At 46.0% G+C, this 17,809-nt stretch overlaps 1 protein-coding gene across 1 annotated transcript in view; it reads right to left on the bottom strand.

The window, feature by feature from the left end:
• SHMT2 (serine hydroxymethyltransferase 2) overlaps nt 1-17,809 on the bottom strand; it is a 202,940-nt gene that overhangs the window by 42,262 nt on the left and 142,869 nt on the right. Inside the window, exons 7-10 of the mRNA XM_069653569.1 lie at nt 7,027-7,166; nt 6,720-6,885; nt 5,455-5,554; nt 416-571 (exon numbers count right to left, since the gene is read on the bottom strand). Coding sequence (XP_069509670.1) covers nt 416-571; nt 5,455-5,554; nt 6,720-6,885; nt 7,027-7,166 — 562 coding nt within the window. The remainder of the gene's footprint in view (nt 1-415; nt 572-5,454; nt 5,555-6,719; nt 6,886-7,026; nt 7,167-17,809) is intronic.

Here is a 17,809-nt window from a genome sequence, read left to right as displayed (position 1 = left end):
TCTAAGCGCGAGATCGGGATTCGAACCTGTGTTGTGCTGCATTCTCTTGCTTCCAAGACAAACACATTGCCCCCGAGCTATCCGTCCTCGCCAGCATTACTTTTAGTCATTGGAAGAGGAATGCCAATATCAGCTCCCTTGCATAAAAAGTGGGAGGAGGGTCAATCAGTATTAGGTTGGTATGGGAGAATAAATGCATTGGCCATCTAGTAATCATTTGAATAGACTCATAATTTCTGCAACAAACAATATATTTGAATACACTAAGACACACCAGAAATTGGAACAGTCATTCTCTCTGGAGGGGGAAAAAAAATCCGGAAATAAAAAAAAAATGCGAAGATTACTTGCAAAATAAAACACTAGGAGAGGAAGGAGACAAAAGTGGAGCAAGAATCGGACAATGCATGCTTACCGAGTCGCAGACCCCCGGGCGTCAGTGCACTCTTGTCTCCTGGGCAGGTGTTCTTGTTTGCAGTAATGGACACCAGCTCCAGCACCCTCTCTGCACGTGCCCCGTCGATACCTTTGGGTCGCAGGTCTACAAGCACCAGATGATTGTCTGTGCCCCCTGCCCATGCAACAGAAATAGATTGAAGAACGGTTATTTCCTTGATTGGACTTTGAAGGCGGTAGTCTACTCCAGTGACTCCTGCTCCAGGCCCAGACAGAGCGGTAGGAAAAGTGGGAGAAGCCCATTTCTCGCTCTGACCTATCGGGGTAATCCACCTCATCCAGCTCTATGCCTGGTCTGCTACGACGACCAAAATGAGAATGGATAGGTCAGTTTCCTCATTTTTGCAGATGTCATACAGGGAATGGTCAGCGCCCCCTTCCCATTTGACGAAACACCAATTGACTGGATAGCCTTAAACTACTTGCGCAAATGTGAAACAATCTCAAATACTGATGGGGAGTTTGGGTGGTGGGGGAGGGCTGTGGTTGGCGGCTCAACTCTTAACAAGCCTTTTCAAGAATTTCAGTAAAACCACACCCGCCTTTCATCAAACTACGGTTTTGTGGTACTGCATTACCACCCCCCCGCCCGTGGATTTCTTTTTCATCTCGACCCCATATGCTTTTCTTTAAGGTCTAGAACCGGTGTGCATTTTGACTAGGTAGATCAGTTGAGCTGCGAATGAGGACTTTAATGTGATAAGGGTTATATGTGATTTAACTGACCCAAATTTCAGAGTGGTACATTTCATCGCGGCCATAATACCGAAAAAAGGTGAATTTTCTTTTTTTGTTTTTAAATTTGGAGGGGTACCCCCGCCCAAAGCCTGTTTTTCTCCCCTTATAGCGCCACCCTAGGCCCATTGTGACTCATTTTAACCCCTTACCCCACATATATTTAATTCATATTTTCAAAGTTTTTCGGTATTATGTACTTCTGTGAAATGTCCCACTCTGTTTTGTTTTTGGTAAAATGACAGGGTACCGCGATAAGCCTTTCTGCAGGTGAGCTTGGAGCCTGCACAGCATTAAACCACTGCAAACCTCCCCTCAGGAGCTACACAGGGCCCCCCTAACACGCCCAATGCCATCTGCCGGATACAAGTCCCAGAGTGAAGCCATTTCAAGGAAGGCAGCGTCTCCTTTTGCCGCTCTATTCACTTCACCCTGACCCAATGCATTGCATCACCAGGCATCAACTACAAAGGGTAGGTTCTGCTTGGACCAGTCATAGCCCTCTCCATCCCTTCATCCCCTGTTCCACAGACCTGGCCCTCTACATACTTCTGCAGAGTAAGTTCTGCCAGTCAATACACTGGACCCCCAACCTACTTACTGTCGATGTACCTTTCCTGCATGTACCCTGGCTCCCCAACAACAGAGGAACACTTACGTTTAGGCCGCCTATGGACCTCGTTATAAAACTGATATAAGTTCTCTTTTTACCCACTACCCTCAAAGTCCTTCTCCCACAATTCTCCACTTAGTCCCACTACTGTTTCATCACACTGTATCCTTGCCTTTCCCGCTCTTCCACTTGCCCTTTCAGTGGCCTGAGCACTTGCTGGTGTGATCTGCAGGTTCGAATCCAACACAGCCTTTCATCCTTCCGAGGTTCATAAATGTGGTCCATGGTTGGACGATATAATCTGTAAATATGTTCTATGTAAAACACTTTGGCGAAAGCGTGATATAAATAGCACATTATCATGACCTCTCCTCCATTCTCCAAGATTCTATTGGGCCTGTGCCTTTCACCCCACCAACAAAATGCCTCCAGATCCACCCTCTTTAATATCATCTAGCCCTCTTTCCTCCCTCCTCGTCCCCCACCCTCTCCAACTACTCTTACATTTGTGCATTGGAATGCCCAATCCCTGTAATAAAACCTCCCCGATTCTCACAACTTGCCCTTTTGAGGCAATTGGTATCAGACATGGATCATCACTTTCGACTGCTATGTCCGCAGCCTCGCACAGCGAATGGAAACTTTTTGCACTCTTCCAAAAGACAACAAGGACAAACCCTCAGCCCTGCTTCCACCCACTGACGTTTCACCACTCTCAGAGTTCACTTCCTCCCAACTCCTCCAATTTACTCATCTCACCATATGTTCTGGTCCTAGGCCCCGTTAACCCCCCCCTCCCCTTCTCTATTCTGGGCTTCTCATCAACTCGCATCCCACGAAGACCAAATTGCAATTGCAAGGTACTTAACCAACCCAAAATCTTTCCTACACACAAACTAGAACTGGACTCCCTCAACGTATTCTTCACACTTCTAAGGGGAACTCTTTATCTAGTTTTCCTCTTCTCGAAGGTAATCTCTCAGTTGACCCATGCCTTCAAACTGCCCCATCCACCACTTCAGTAAAGGTGCCCCATTATCCCATACCCACCCATGTCCTCTCCAACCGAAAATGAATACTTGACTCTTCAGCCCCTAGGCAGCTGAAGTCAGGTCCTCCCTTTCCTCTGGCTCCTCCCAGGACTTCACCATTGAAATGGCCTTTTCAAGCTTTAACTTGGCTCACCCATTCCCCCTTTGATCACCAGTATCCTTTATCCTGGTCTGCCCCCAACCTGGATAACAATTTTAAGTAGTGCAAGGACCTTACCACCCCACCCCTCTCAGCTCCTCGCCTAGAGGAATGCATTTGCCACTTTTACCCTGCCAAAGCATCCTTCTTTACCATCAGAATTACTACTCTTGGTTCACACATCAGGGATCCCTTCTGCACAATCCATTCCATGCTGGCTCCTACACACCATTGTGCAATCTCTTCTTCTCCATCTGCGCCCTCACTACACTCCCATCCACTGTCTCCCCCCACTGCTCCTCTCCATGTTTCTTTCTTCCCTTCCTCTGATCACTACCACATCCCCCCCAAGCGACTTTCTCTCAACTTCTCCACAAACTAACATCTATACTGATAACCTCTCCAACTCCCCTGCTGACGCATTTATCTTACCCACGGTAAAAACTATCCACGACTTTAAATCTGCACTTAAGATATAGCTCAAGTAGACCCCTCGACTAACTCCCCCCCCCTCCCCCCCCCCCCCCCGACTGCTCTCTGCTCACCTCGACTAGCCTTCTACTCTGTACACAGTGTTATCCCCCCTCGAACTACAGACTGACTTTTTTAAATCACACTCACATTAGAAATGAGGGCAGCGAGAACTGTTTCTTAAATTAGACTTCTGCACAAGTGCATTAACAACAATAGCTACCGGGACAATGAACAGAACATTCAGCCTCATTAAGAGTTTGGCGGTAAAGTTGACGGTAACTCTGTTAACGCCAACTTCACCACTATGCCAAACTACGGGTTTGGGCATTGAGTGGAGAATTTGACTCCAGGAAAATCCTGGGAGGTAAATCCTCCAACTCACCACAGAAAAATTGGCAGAATTACCGCAGCAGAAATTCTGCTGCAGTAATTTTGTCAAAAAAGCCCCAATGAGTCCAATTGACTCAAGTTAAATGGGGAATTACACTACCACCACCACTTGTAATCTGTCGGAAATACCGCCAGACCAAGTGGTGGTAACAGGAATTCATTTGGCCATTATTCCGGCAGATTTACCGCCGAGATACTGCCAAAATCGTAATGAGGACCATTGTCTTTGATAGGGTCATTTCTATGCTTGTGTGCTTGCCATGGAAGACCCTCCATGCCAACATCCAAATCCTAATCATTGGTCAATCACATGTTCATTGTTTTGAAGCGGTCTCATCCCAGACCGCCTGTTCCAAGAACAGCGAGTGAGCCCCAACGCTGTGAATAAAGAGCACGTTACCACCCAACAGCCGAAATGCAATTGAGGTACATTTTTCAGCAATTTACCATGAACCAATAGCTCACCAGCCTATTTGGGCAGTGTGTAAGAAGCAATGCACCTTGAATCCCGTTAGTGGACACTGAGATTTTTCTTCTGACTTATTTTGGTACCCGGCTATTTACCCAGGAAAATGTCACTGCAGAATTGTTCAACTACACTTGAACCTTATTTATGCTGCAAAATACAAATCTATAAAAAGAAAAGGCAGCAAAACCAATTCTGCAGTTAACATTCTGTGGTAAAAACACATGGAACCATTGTTTTAATTGCTCACTTTATTTGGGGCTGTTTTGGAAGGAACAGGCTTTAGGCATACTGTACTGCCACAGACTTGATGCCCTTAATTTTCATAACCAATCATTATTACGCATTTAATTCAAGGTTCCCTTTTCTAGCCAATTTCTTCGGAGGTTATTAGAAAATCAACTTCCTTTCACTTTAGGAATCTGGTCTGGGCCTCACATTTTATTACACTTTTTGAGTGATACTTTGCACACCCCAAAATCTCCCTCAGAATATGGCTTTTTAGTGTTTACGGTGTGTCCTGCGGGATCAGGAGAGAAGAGCGGTTATCCCAGCTGGGAGATAACATGACCCCAGGCAGAGCCTTCCTCTGCATCGGTTGCCCTCCTCTGCTCCATCAGTGGAAGTGCTTCAAAATCAGGCCAGGCACAGTATTCAGTGCTGCATAAAAACATGTTGGCACCAGTCCTCACTAACAAATCACATTCCAAATGTCAAGCAAGATGGGGACCAAGCAGCCCAGGGCACCCTTTTTGTTGCCAAGTTCACAACCTGATGAATAGAAACAGGTCTGATGGTGGCTTACTGCTTAGTTGGTATTCCAGAGTAGTTCTTATATAGGTTGTGTTACGCAATGTAGCACAGCACAGAGAGGCAGGATTTTCTTAAGAAACTAACATGAACATTGTCTGATGTTTATAAATGATGACTCGGGCAAGAAAAAAAGTTAGGATTGCTCTGCAAAGCAGAAGCAGAGTACTGTTCAAAACTACACCATTTGGTGGGGACATGTGTGCACACTACAACACACCTCACGGGAAGGCTGGGGTTAAAAGGATGAAGCACAGGAGGCGGGCCCCGCTGGGAGTGCAGCACAGCGCTGCTTCCGCCGGCGCTCAGTCTTTCTTACCAGAGACCAGCGTGTAGCCCTTCTGCAGGAGCGCCGCTGCCATGGACTTGGCGTTCCTCAGGACCTGCTGGGCATACTGCTGGAACATGGGCGAGTTGGCCTGCAGCGGGAGAGAGACAACGAGGGCAAGAGTTTGACAGGAGAGGTTACAGGCGTGAAATAAAGGAGTGCTGCCGAGCAAGCCGTTGGCTCTGCCCCCGTTTATATCACAATTCCGCTAGAAACATGTCATGGCGTCTACTAAGCAAACAAAAAGGTGCGTCTTAGTTTGCCAAATAACTTTTGCTAATACAAGAGAAAAGGGCGACAGCTATGCCTGCAGATTGGTGAGGTCACTTATTGGCATGTGCTGTGCGCTTCTCCCAGAAAGGAATGCACTGTTAATTAAACATGGATACATGATTTGGAGGAGAAAAAGAAGCTGGTTTTGCAGGACAGTAGAGTGCAAAGAACAGTCGTGAGAGAGAATAAAACATGAATGAACTTAACCCGCAGTCGCTCTGGTGCTGCGTGAGTGGAAGGTTTCATTCATTGCAAGGGGTCTGCAACCTCTGGATCTCGAGATGCTCTGGACTACAGCATATCCCGTGACCCCTCGTCACCGTACAATGGTTTGGCCCAATGGCAGTTGTAATCCGAAACATCTCGAGGCAAAAGTTGCCAACCCCTCACTTGTAGCTTCCAAAAGATAACCAAAAGCGCGTTTGCTGGACATTTTGTAAGAGGAATAGTGTACACCCCCAATACAGTCCTAAAATTACAGTGGCAGAGTAGGACCCATCAGCTCTCCAAATAATTAGGACTGTGGCTCATGTGATCTCTCGACATGGACTGTGCTGGCTAGTGTGGATTGGGGGCGGGGGGTACAGCAGACCACGAATCTAGTGTGCCAGTCTAAATGGCGGCCACAATGCTGTGGTGCAAGTGTATAGGACTTCTACTGAGGGTACGTGTGAAAACCAAGGTCATCAAACTATGGAAGCTGTCGGCAGGATATGCGCCTCACCCCACCCCCCCCCCCCCCAGTGGAACACATCACACCTCTTCCTGCAGGCACAGAGCACAGCTGCGCATGTGCAGAAACCCCTGCACACTCGAGGCACAGAGCATCGCTATCCATTCATGTATGCACAGAAATGACTTGACGCATACCGCCTCCACCTCCACCTCCCCCTCCCCCTCCCCAATACCCAATGCCCCCTCCCCAGCACGCCTACAGTCCAATTCCATCAGCAAAACTGGCCATGCAGGCCTGGTGGCCTCACCTGCTTCAGGGCCACGGCCACAGCTGCAATGGCGTGGTTGTGCGGCCCTCCCTGGATGGAGGGAAACACAGCAAAGTTGATTTTATCTTCAAAATCGCAGAAGATGTCTTTCCCCGTCTTTTTGTCTACCGCCTTGACGCCCTTCCGGAAGAAAATCAATCCAGCCCTGCAGCGCAGAGGGAGTAACGCAAAGAGACGAGAGTTAACTTCCGAGGCCCCTCCAAGTATCTGCTCCACCCTCTGAACACTAGGAATGGCGTGGCTGCGAGTGCAGTGCCACACTGCCCCCGCAGCGGGATCTACTCACCTGGCTCCACGCAGCGTCTTGTGGGTGGTGCTGGTGACGATGTCTGCATAGTCAAACGGAGACGGAATGGCCTTAGCCGCCACCAGGCCGCTGATGTGAGCCATGTCGGCCAGTAGAATGGCGCGCACTTCCTCGCACACCTGTGGGGGCAAGCAGAGAAGACGTGGGCATCCCAGCCACTATAGCCACACTGCCATCCCAAAAATACTTCATGGCCAGTCAAACGGAGCACAAGCCATGGGGAAAGCGAACACCCGGATCTCAAAAGTTTACTCAAACAGTTTTATAATTTTGTAAACGTGTTAAAATTTGAGGTTACTACATCACTCGGTTGAGTATGTGTCACAGTTTGCTCACAGTAGCGAGAGTGCTACCCTCCCATACGGGACATGAAATAGCTACTTCTGCATCTGGGGGTAGGGAGGGAGTGGTGTAAAAGTAAAGGATTCAATAATCTGTGCAGGTGGTGAGCCAATGAAGGCTTGAGGTGGCAGGAGCCACGCGCCTAGATCTAGACCACGTGACAGGAGTGCAGAGCCAGACATCAAGAGATCAGACTCCTCTGGCGCAACAATTAAACTCGTGGGTGAACTTTCTGCATGGCTAGGCCAGCTTTCGAGTCCGTTCAAAAATATTTGAAGTGTCAATTAAATTTCATTTTGGTTAAAGCGTTACCTTCATTTGCCCAATGCTCGGTTATGGAAACCTCTGAAGTGGGGGAGGCAAAATGGTAGCTATAAACCACAAAATGTGCATCGTTTCATCTGCCTCCAACTCCCTCAGGGTCAGTCGCTTCTCTAAGCAACGAGTTGATGGCAGATCACTCTCTTCGGCAGGGGCCTCTCTCTGGAACAGCCTTCCTGCCTCCCTGAAACTCGAGGAGAACCATCTCAGGTTCCGGAAGCACCTCAAAACCTTCCTCTTTTCTTCTGCTTTCTCTGCCTCTCTGCCCTGCTGAACTCCCGACTGAAACTGCACTGGTCAACTGGCCACCTTTTCTGATCTCTGGCCCAGGCCCCGTCAATTGCCCACCTGCAGTGCCTCCCCAGCAACCCCTGCACCGGGGACTGTTTTCTGCACCCATTCAGTCCCCCTACCAGCACTTATGCCTGCACTTCCTTGCACTTGCCACCAGCTGGCCGTTTATCTCATTTATTCCACTTCCCATGTACTGCACTTTTACCTCTCCCTTCCCCCTCGCAATTTTCCTTTCCCCCCTTCCCATGCACTTGCGCAACCTGAATGACACGTGGCCTAGTAGGATCGTTGTCTGACACCGCCCCCCCCACTTTGTTTCCCCCCTTGCCTCGTCGTGCCATATCATATAATCTTTGACACATTAGTGGATTCCCATAAACCACTTTTTCTAGCAGGTTGACAGAACTGCGAAGATGAAACAAAGGCCCAGATGCAATCACGTGGGGATGTATATTAGAGTTGCTTTTGAGACCATGAAAAAAAAAATCAGTGTCCTTGAGATCGAGATGTGTCGATTGATTTGATTTATTGATTGAGGCATTTACAACACGCTCTGTACGAACCAAATCGAATAAAGGCCCAGATAACATACCATGTAACAATTCTAGATGGTCATAAGCTGATGCACAGGCTAGTTGAGGATATGATATGATATGGCATTTAAAAGGCGCCTATACACAAGTGTTTCAAGGCACGAAGTTATTAGCAGTTTCAATACTTATATAACAAATACGTTTTTACCTCTTTAGGAAACCTAGAAAAGAACTTCAGTTTCCTGATCTCTATATAAACAACTGCGTGTCATCAGCAAATGACTGGAACCCCACCCTGTGCTTACGCATTATGTTGCTAAGTGGCCTCAGGTATAGATTAGATAATAGAGTTGATAGTGAGGATCCTTGAGGGACCCACACTCCTGTCTGATGGAGTCTGTCAGAAAACCTCCCGACTTTACTTGTTGGCAATGCTCTTAGAGAAATTTTTTAAAGCAATTAATGCCTTTGGTTGAGACCATCCACACGGTACGTGTGGGCGATAACAAGGACAGTATGATGCACGTGACAAACGCTGCTGCCAAGTCTATCATCATCATCAGTGAATGTTGTCCCTAGTCTGTTACCCACAGCAATTCGTCCCATACCACCAATAATGCCGTTTCCGTCTCAAATTTTGGGAGGAACCCTGCCTTTAGCAGATCCAGGAGCGATTCCTTGTCCACAAACGCCTGCAGTTGAGACGTGACAATCTTCTCCAAAATGTTTGCCAGCCATGGTAAGCCTGCCACTGGGCGATCAATCTGAAAGTTCTCAGCGTCCAAATCTGCTTTTTTCAAGAATGGGGAAATCACAGAGTTTTTTTAAGTCGAGAGAACAAATCCCTGCTGCATTGATTTGTGAACAAAACAAGTTAAAAAAAGGGGTGATGTCTGTTGCTAGGCGAATTGCACTCCATGCAGGCAGATGAAATAGGACATCATTAGTGCTATTACAAGGGCAAAAAACAAATTCTTCCAACACCTGTTTGAAATTGAAGACTGCCCTACTATGGAGTGGGGATTCCACACTCCTGCCAATGTCTGAAGGTAATGAATACATGCGGGATGGGCTGATCGAGGACGGCTTTACCAGCTTTCTAAAGCTGTCCATGTCTAACAGGGTGGCTCATCCAGAGCAGATGATTTCTTGTCATTATGGGAATTGCAGTCTGGCTTTTACATCAGGTAAAGCAAAACTACAAATCCAACAATGCAAATGGAAAACCAAGCTTCGAGTTGTAACACCCCACAAAAAATGGCCACATTACCCCCAGAATATAGTGCGTATTCTTGTCTAAACTATGCACATTGCATGCATAATATATTCTGTACCAAATATATTACGCTGCAAAGATGCACTGAATTCAGAAATCCAATACTTCTCTGTTATGTTTGGATTTTCTTTTTTTTGCGTGCCATTGCTCTTGAAGCTCTAGAGCACCTACAGCAGGTGCAACAAGATACAGAAGAGGAACCAGAAGAAGGCAGGCACCCAATACGAAACCTAGCAGATCTACTCAAGGATGAAACAGACCCAACTGAGCAGACCTCACATCCTGAGAGCAACAAGGAAACCCACCAACGAGACCATCATAGAACAAAACCAAGAACAAAACAAAGCACGGTTTAAAAAAAAGACAATGCAATCTATCAACGCTAGATCAATGCCCAAACATGCTAAAGAGATCTACGATCTACGACGGTGAAATAGACATCTTATACGACGGTAGAATAGACATCTTATTCGTCACAGAAACCAGACTAGAGGGCAACTCCAAAGTCACACTACACAGCTATCTACCTGACAACTTCAAATGCACACAGGTAAACGGAAAAGGACAAAAAAAAAAGAGGAGGTTTTACAATAGCCTACAAAGAACATCTGAAAATAAAAACAGACGACCCGTTGAACATCAGAAACTGCGTATCCGTCTTTCACCTGTTCCAATGCTCTCATGTTGAAGTAGGAACCATTTCACGGTGGCAATCCCGTCACTGCGTGGAATGGATGGATAAAACCCGGATAAATCCAGGCTTGGACTGGCCTGTTGGGCAATAGGCCCAGGGCCGAACCAAAAACACAAAATGTTGTGGTGGCACAATTTTTTTGGTCAAAGTGGCTAGTAGTTTTGACCAGTGTTGCTGAATAAATATTCTTTAAAATGCACAATTTCCACCACACTATCAAACAACTCCCCCTTGGTTACTATTCAAACAGTGTCACAAAAGGAATGAATAGTCATTTGCAACTGTGGGCCACTTTTTCATTGGTGCCCGAGACAGTTTTAGGGCCCAGGCCCCTGCATAAATCTATGGAAAACAGAAATCTGTGGGAGAAATTTCTGCAATGGTGAACAACTCTCCTAAAGAGGTCCCCAGTATCTCAGACAGGCACAGGCTTTTTGGTCCGGTGGTTAAACTATTTTATCACTATATCGCAAAAAAGATCAATGTGGCTATCTGTATCTGCTATTAATCTTCCAGGGAGGCGTATGGGGTTATAGAACTTGGGTATGATTTGGGGGAAGAGGGTAACAAATCATGAGTTTTAAGAAATTGCTGTCTTTTCAGTGAAATCCAAATGTTTAAACTTTGCTTCTTCTAGTCATTTTTCAGCTAAATTAGAGACTGAGACAGTCAGAAATGAATTGAATTCAGTGCATTTATTCTCATCATTAAATTGGCAAAGACATTCTTGCCAATACTGAGCAATGTTCACGATGGCCAGTGCCCCCCACCTGGTTTAACAGTCATTTCTTAATTGAAGAAAAGTTTTAGAATAATTATAGTTACAGCCAATTATAGTTCACACTCTTGGGCCTTTTTTGAAATAACATTTTAGCACTTATGAAAAAAGAAATGTTCAGCGAAACTGTACTTTCTGGTTTGAATTATCTGTAATCCTCCATCGAGATTAGCATGGATGCTTCCTTTTGCCTAACAAAATGCCATTTCCTTTTTCTAAGAGTTGATCATTAAAGTAATTTATGTTCAAAATAGATGAGAATGGAGCGCCTTTTTCAAGTATGGCAGTTTTGTGTGATGCAAAAGGCATAGGTGAAAGATTAGGTACTGCACTCTTCAGTAGTTGTCGGTTTTCTTTCGGCTTGGTTTTCTTCTTTTAGCCTCTTCGAACCTTGAGTCACAAGTCCAATAATGCCCCTTGTCTCGGATTCGCTATGGACATGATCTTCTCAGTTCAAGTACTAAATTGATGTGCACCAATTATTCGATCAAGAAATATCGCTGCAATAAAAATATAGACATTTCGCAAAGTTGTACAACAAATCGAGCCAAATTTTCACTGCAGTTGGGGACTCTTCTTGTCAAACATCTTGAGGTGCGCAATCCGCGATTACTAAGGAGGAGAGGGGGGGGCTCATATGCTAAATATCTGCAATAAAGCAAATCAACCTGGAGAAAAAGCATCTAATGGCATATAAGACCACATCTGCTGTAAGGTTTGGACTTTATGTATTTGAATAATCAACAGACACTTTACTCTTCCGTAAAGATTAAAAATGTTTTTTGTCTGCATTACTGTGTAGATTACCAGCTTTATTCTTTGTTACTCTATGGTCCACACACACCTAGTAGGAGCGTGTAAGAAGTATAGGATATGCCGTTAAGGATATGCTGCGGAGAAAGTGGTCCTTCTCAGATTAAAAAGAAAACTTAAAAAAACAAAAACAAATGTGGGCCTAATTTGCGAATAAACATTTGACTTCTCTGAACTGTCCTAATATTACTTGGTGCAGCTTTTCGGAAAAATGTGTGCCAAATGGTGCTCACAATGACTGATTGGTATAATTCCCCCATCGCCAGAGTGAGCCTGCTTCTTGACCACTGGCTCGGATCTCCCACTGAATTCCGTGGCTTGCGCATTGCTCCTTCGTGCGCCATAATTTTTTGCATGTGTGTCAAATGAATGGAAAGGAACAACATTTTGTTTAGTTTGTGTTGTGAATCTCGGAGACGTACGTTTGAGGATTTAGTGTAGTTCACATTTTTGCATTGGTCGTCAAGTGGTTTTTAGTATATTTATTTGAACAAATAAAACGTTATAAAAACACCCCAGCAGCGTTTTAAAGAACACGATTAGTCGATCTGTGGGCTATACAAACTGGTATAGTCTGTAGATTTGATAAAGCCCACACAATTAGAATGCTGCTTACCTCTGCTGCGGCGCCATTACAGCCCGCTATTTAATTGACGTTGCCACCTCAGTCATTGGCCCACATTCTAGCTTGCAGCTGCACTGGCAATAGTTAACTTGTCATAATGCCGTGAGTGCGTGTGTGCGTGCGTGCGTAACGTGGCCCCGTGCTCTCACAAATCAATCCTAAAGAAACCTTTTGTTTCGTGTCGGTAACATTACAGGAAAATAAACGCTGCAACATGATATGGCATTTATAACGTGGCTATACACAAGTGTTTCAAGGCGAGACGAGGCAAGGGAGTACATGGGATAATAGAATACATAAACAAATAAAAGTAAGGCCAGCAGGTGGCAAGTGCAAGGGTAAATGCAGACATCAGGTGTCAAGTGATGGTAGTGGGACTGAAGGGATACAGAAACAGTCCCCAAGTGTGGGAGTTGCCAGGAAGGCAGTGCATGTGTGTGAATGGCGGGGGAGGGGACCTGGGCCTGAGATCAGCGGGTGGCCAGGTAACCTGTGCAGTTTCAGCCAGGAAGTCAGCAGGGGAAGAGGAGGAGAAAAAGCAGAAGCAAAGAGAAAGGTTTTGAGGTGTTTCCGGAACCGGAGATGATTCTCCTCAATATTCAGGGAGGCTGTTCCAGAGGGAGGCCCCAGCCGAAGAAAGATCTACCACCAACTCGTTGCTTGGAGAAGTGAATGACCCTGGGGGAGTTGGAGGCGGATGAGCGAAGAGCTCAAGAAGGAAGATATTTAGGAACAGAGAGTTGTAGCTATTGAGGCCCCAGGCGGCGTTGTGGACAATGCAGAGGGTTCTGAACTTAATCCTCACAGCCACTGGGAGCCAGTGCAGAGATTTCAATCCTGGAGAGATACGATCCAAGGACAAGTCTTGCAGTCCTGTTCTGGATGAGATGCAGAGGGTGGAGAGTAGAAGCAGACAGATTTAGAAAGAAGCTGTATCAATACTCCAGCCTAGAGAGCTCTGGCGACAGTGAGCTTCTGAGGGAAGGAGAGGAAGGGAAGAATACCTCTGAGGAGGTGCAGCTGGTAGTGTGACTTCTTAGAGACAGAGATGTGAGGAGAGAAGGGGAGTGTGGAGTCGAAGATGACCCCGAGGTTTTTAGCCTCACAGGTGGGAGAAGGAAGAGGGCCAAGAGAGGCCGGCCCGAGTGTGAAAGGAAAGGAGGATGCAGGTTTGCCGATGAGGAGAATCTCGGTTTTACTAGCATTACGGCAGAGATCACTGGCAGCACACCACTCCTGGATGGCGGACAAAGTCAGAGATGAGAGAGGGAGAAGAGGTGGCTGAGGGTAGTCTGAAAATGAGCTTAGTGTCATCCGCATAGCACTGAAGTTGGGCCAGAGCGCAGCAATGCAGTGGGCAAGAAGTGCAAAGTATTGGTTGAACAGCCAGGGAGAGAGGTTAGACCCCTGGGGAACATCACAGGTAGAGATATAGAGGAAGGACCCAAGATGAACCTGAGAGGATTAATCAGAGAGGAAAGAAGTCAGCCACACCAGGGCCTGACCAGTGATCCCCAGGTTATCACTGAGACGGTTGATCAGGATGGCATGGTTGACCGTGTCAAAGGCAGAAGAGAGATCAGGTAAGATGAGGACTCAGGGGGTGCTGGTATCAAGGTTGGAGATCAGATCTTCACAGGTGTTCAGGATAGCAGTTTCCGTGCTTATGGCAGCTCTGAAGCCAGACTGATGATCATGGAGACAATCAATAGAATCAGTGTGAAGATTGAGCTGGGAGATGGCCAGATTTTCCAGGAGTTTGCCCAAGAAAGGAGTGATGGAGATTGGGTGATAGTTAGCTGGGCAGGATGGGTCGGCAGAGGGTTTCTTAAAAAGAGAGTGCAGAAGGCAGTGCTTCAGGGCGGTAGGGGAGACTCCAGTGTCGAAGGAGTGGTTGCAGAAGTCGGCCAGAGCAGAAGCCAGGAGGTCAATGTGGTGTTTGATGGTTTTGGAGGAACAGGGATGAACCTGTTTTGACAAGAGTTTCATAGATCAGACTTGTCTAGAAACCTTGTCTGCGGAGAACAGGTGAAAGGCAGAGAAGGAGGGAGGAGAGGTGGCCGAGGAAGGGCCAGAGGAAGAGCAGGGAGTAGAGGGAGGAAGGGGAGAGGAGGAAAGAGGACAGGATGTCCTGAGTTTTAGAGATGAAATCAGAAACCAGTGCGGCGCAGAGGGCCTGGGAAGGGACAGGAAAGGTAAAGACTGTCAGGATCCGCCAGTTCCTTGCAGATTTTAAAGAGTTCAGCCGAGTTGTTAGATATCGCAGTGACGCATGATGTGAGCCCTCTTCTTGGTGAGGACAGAGAGCCGGTATTGCCTTTGGAGCAGGCTGCAAGCCATTTTTTCAGAGGATGTACATGAAGCACGCCATTTCCTCTCAGCCACCCTGCAATTGCGTTTAAGGGTGACGAGGTCCGAGTCGTACCAAGAGTTGCACTTGGCTTTGGGCTTCAGGCGGATCCACATGACGGGGGCAAGAATATTGAAAGTATCAGATATAGCCTACTGGAGCATGGAAAGGGCTGTGTCAGTGTGTGAATCAGCCAAAGGGTGGAGGGGGGGGGGGTGAGAAAGTGGCAACGAAAGCCTGAACTGACACGTGCCTCATGGGTCGGATGACCGAGAAAGTGGGTGGCAGTGATGAAGTTGCAGAAATAAATGTCTGCAACAAAGCTAAAAAGAATATACAACGTTCATTCCCACAGTGCCCTCCTGCTAAACGTTATGAAAACTTATAAACGTATTTCAATATTAAATACCAACAGTGCCCACCTGATAAACGTGAATATACCTTTTTTCTTCTTCTAATAAACGTTATATTTCAATGGTAACCTTTCTCCTTTGCCTATGCATACCCCTGCCTAATACAAATAGCAATTAACTACTGACACCCACGGCCAGACTGCAGCATAACATTGTCTAGGGCACCAATGACAAAGTGGCCCACATTTGCAAACAGCAATTCATGCCTTTTGTGGCAGACAGTTTGAGTAGTGCCCAAGGGGGCTGGGGGTATTTGATTTATTCAGTAACATTTGTCTAACTACTAGCTGCATGGTGAAGTAACTTATCAAACTGGCCCACATGAACCCAAAAAGAGCCACGCTCTGACCACAAAAGCTGGGCCCACACTAGGATTGTGTGTTTTTGGTTCCGGCATTGCCCTATAGGCCAGTCCAAGCCTGCTGACACCTGCATGGACTTTCCACATTTAAATATTCCACACCTCCAATACTAATTAGCTACCTGAAAAAAAAAATACTGACGTCTGCATTCACTTTCTCCTTTTAAACACCCCCCTCAATGCTAATTACCTGCCTGATAACAAGGAATAAGTACTCACACATGCATTTACTTTCCAGTCATTTCTGCAGCATTTTAGTCACATATCTCTTTCCAATTTAATAAAATACTCTGATTGTTCCAATAGCTTTATAAACCTGCAGCGAGGGTCGTACCGGGCGTTATGGTCCGTCATACCTTGTTAAAGGCACTCGCTAAGCTCAGGCCTTTAACTCGGTCTTCAGGGCCCATAACGCCCAGTACGGTCCACGCTGCAGGTCTATAAAGCTATATAAAAAAGTTAGTATGCTAAAACTGCAAGACAGTAGAATAACTGTAGTGGGCATTCAGCTAAAAGGCACAAAAGAGCTCAATCATGAAGTAATTGCTCAGGCTCATTTTTATAATGGGATATTCGCTCAGTGTAGAGTGCAGGATGCACAATGTTTAGTTTTGGCTATAATACACCACCTATAAGCCGAAACGAATGCATTGGAGTACATCTAGGGAGAGGAGAGACACAAAGCTTGTAGGCGTTTCATTATTCACTCACCCATTGAGTGCCCTTGTCCATGCCAATTCATATGGCCATTCCTACCCACTCACCATACCATGAGGAGTCTGTGCTCAAGAGTGAGCCACAGATGAAGTGATAGGTATGTTGAGTGCTACACTGCCTGGAGCCGCGAGGTGTGTAAGTGCGAGCCTCCATTGCGTAGAGTGCAAATTGCAAACGTTAGACAGTAAAATTTGCAACTAATCCCAGCTTCTCCGAAGGCCCACATTATGCAATCGTGATCCAATTTCTACATCCACCTTGCACTCAATCGGTCAAACATTTCAGTGCTTAGTAATCAGATAAACTTTACTACAAGGTATATAAATAACGAATAATTTTTATTTTTTTGTGTTTAATCAAAAGATTTTTACAAAATTTAAAGTTTCTGTCTTTTGGTCTGTTGTGAAAAAACGAAAAATAAGAAAAGCAAACGGCTCTCTAAAAAATGTGCCTTTGTTGGCAAGTTTATGGTTTCCAAGATTTTGTAGGTGGCTATTTGCCACTGCATTTTGTCGCCGCCAATCAGACGCAACCAACATATTTCTTCGTCCGCGATGGTGAAGTCTGAAGGTTGTTTTTAAGTAACGATTTCTTATATGTTGGTTTGAGGCACATTTTAGGAGCAAATGGCGGATTGTTTCCTTTTCTTTTGTTGCACAGAATCGGCAAAGGTTGTTCTCCGATTTGCCTCTTATTGACAAAATCTCGTTTGTCGGCAATAAGTTCAGACGGGCCCTCATCAACATATCTCTCCCCTTCCTGGATGGGAACTTCTTTATGTACTCTTGTAGTTCATTGAGTTTTTTCGTGTTTGGTGGCAGGTGTAGGGTTAATTTGTTCTTTCCTGCTGTCTCCAAAGTATTTATCCAGTCAAGTTCTTTAATTTTAGTAAAGATTCTCTTTGGGTTCTTTATTAGTTGTTCTTCGTCCGCCTGTACCTGTTCCAGCAAACTGATGTTTTCTTCTTTCCATTTGTTGAGAGTTTTACTTGTGTTCCTTTCTATTTCCAGGTTGATGAGGTAGTATATGGACGGTGGCTCGGCCATCCGGCATTTCCTGAACAGCCTTAAAGACGATTGTGAAACTGAACTTCTAAGAGATGGTAGGCTGAGCTCTCGTCGGATTGAGGCAGTTGGGGTCGAGTTAGGGAGTGTAAGAACTTTGCGCCAAAACTTTGCCTCAATTTTTGTCCAAATGGGTGGTGGTAGGTTCATCATTGCATCTCCCCCATATGTTAGTGTCGGC

The sequence above is a fragment of the Ambystoma mexicanum genome, chromosome 3q (genome assembly GCF_040938575.1).
Source record: "Ambystoma mexicanum isolate Mex_15411 chromosome 3q, UKY_AmexF1_1, whole genome shotgun sequence".
Classification (NCBI taxonomy): domain Eukaryota; kingdom Metazoa; phylum Chordata; class Amphibia; order Caudata; family Ambystomatidae; genus Ambystoma; species Ambystoma mexicanum.
This window is presented reverse-complemented; position numbering and strand designations above follow the sequence as displayed.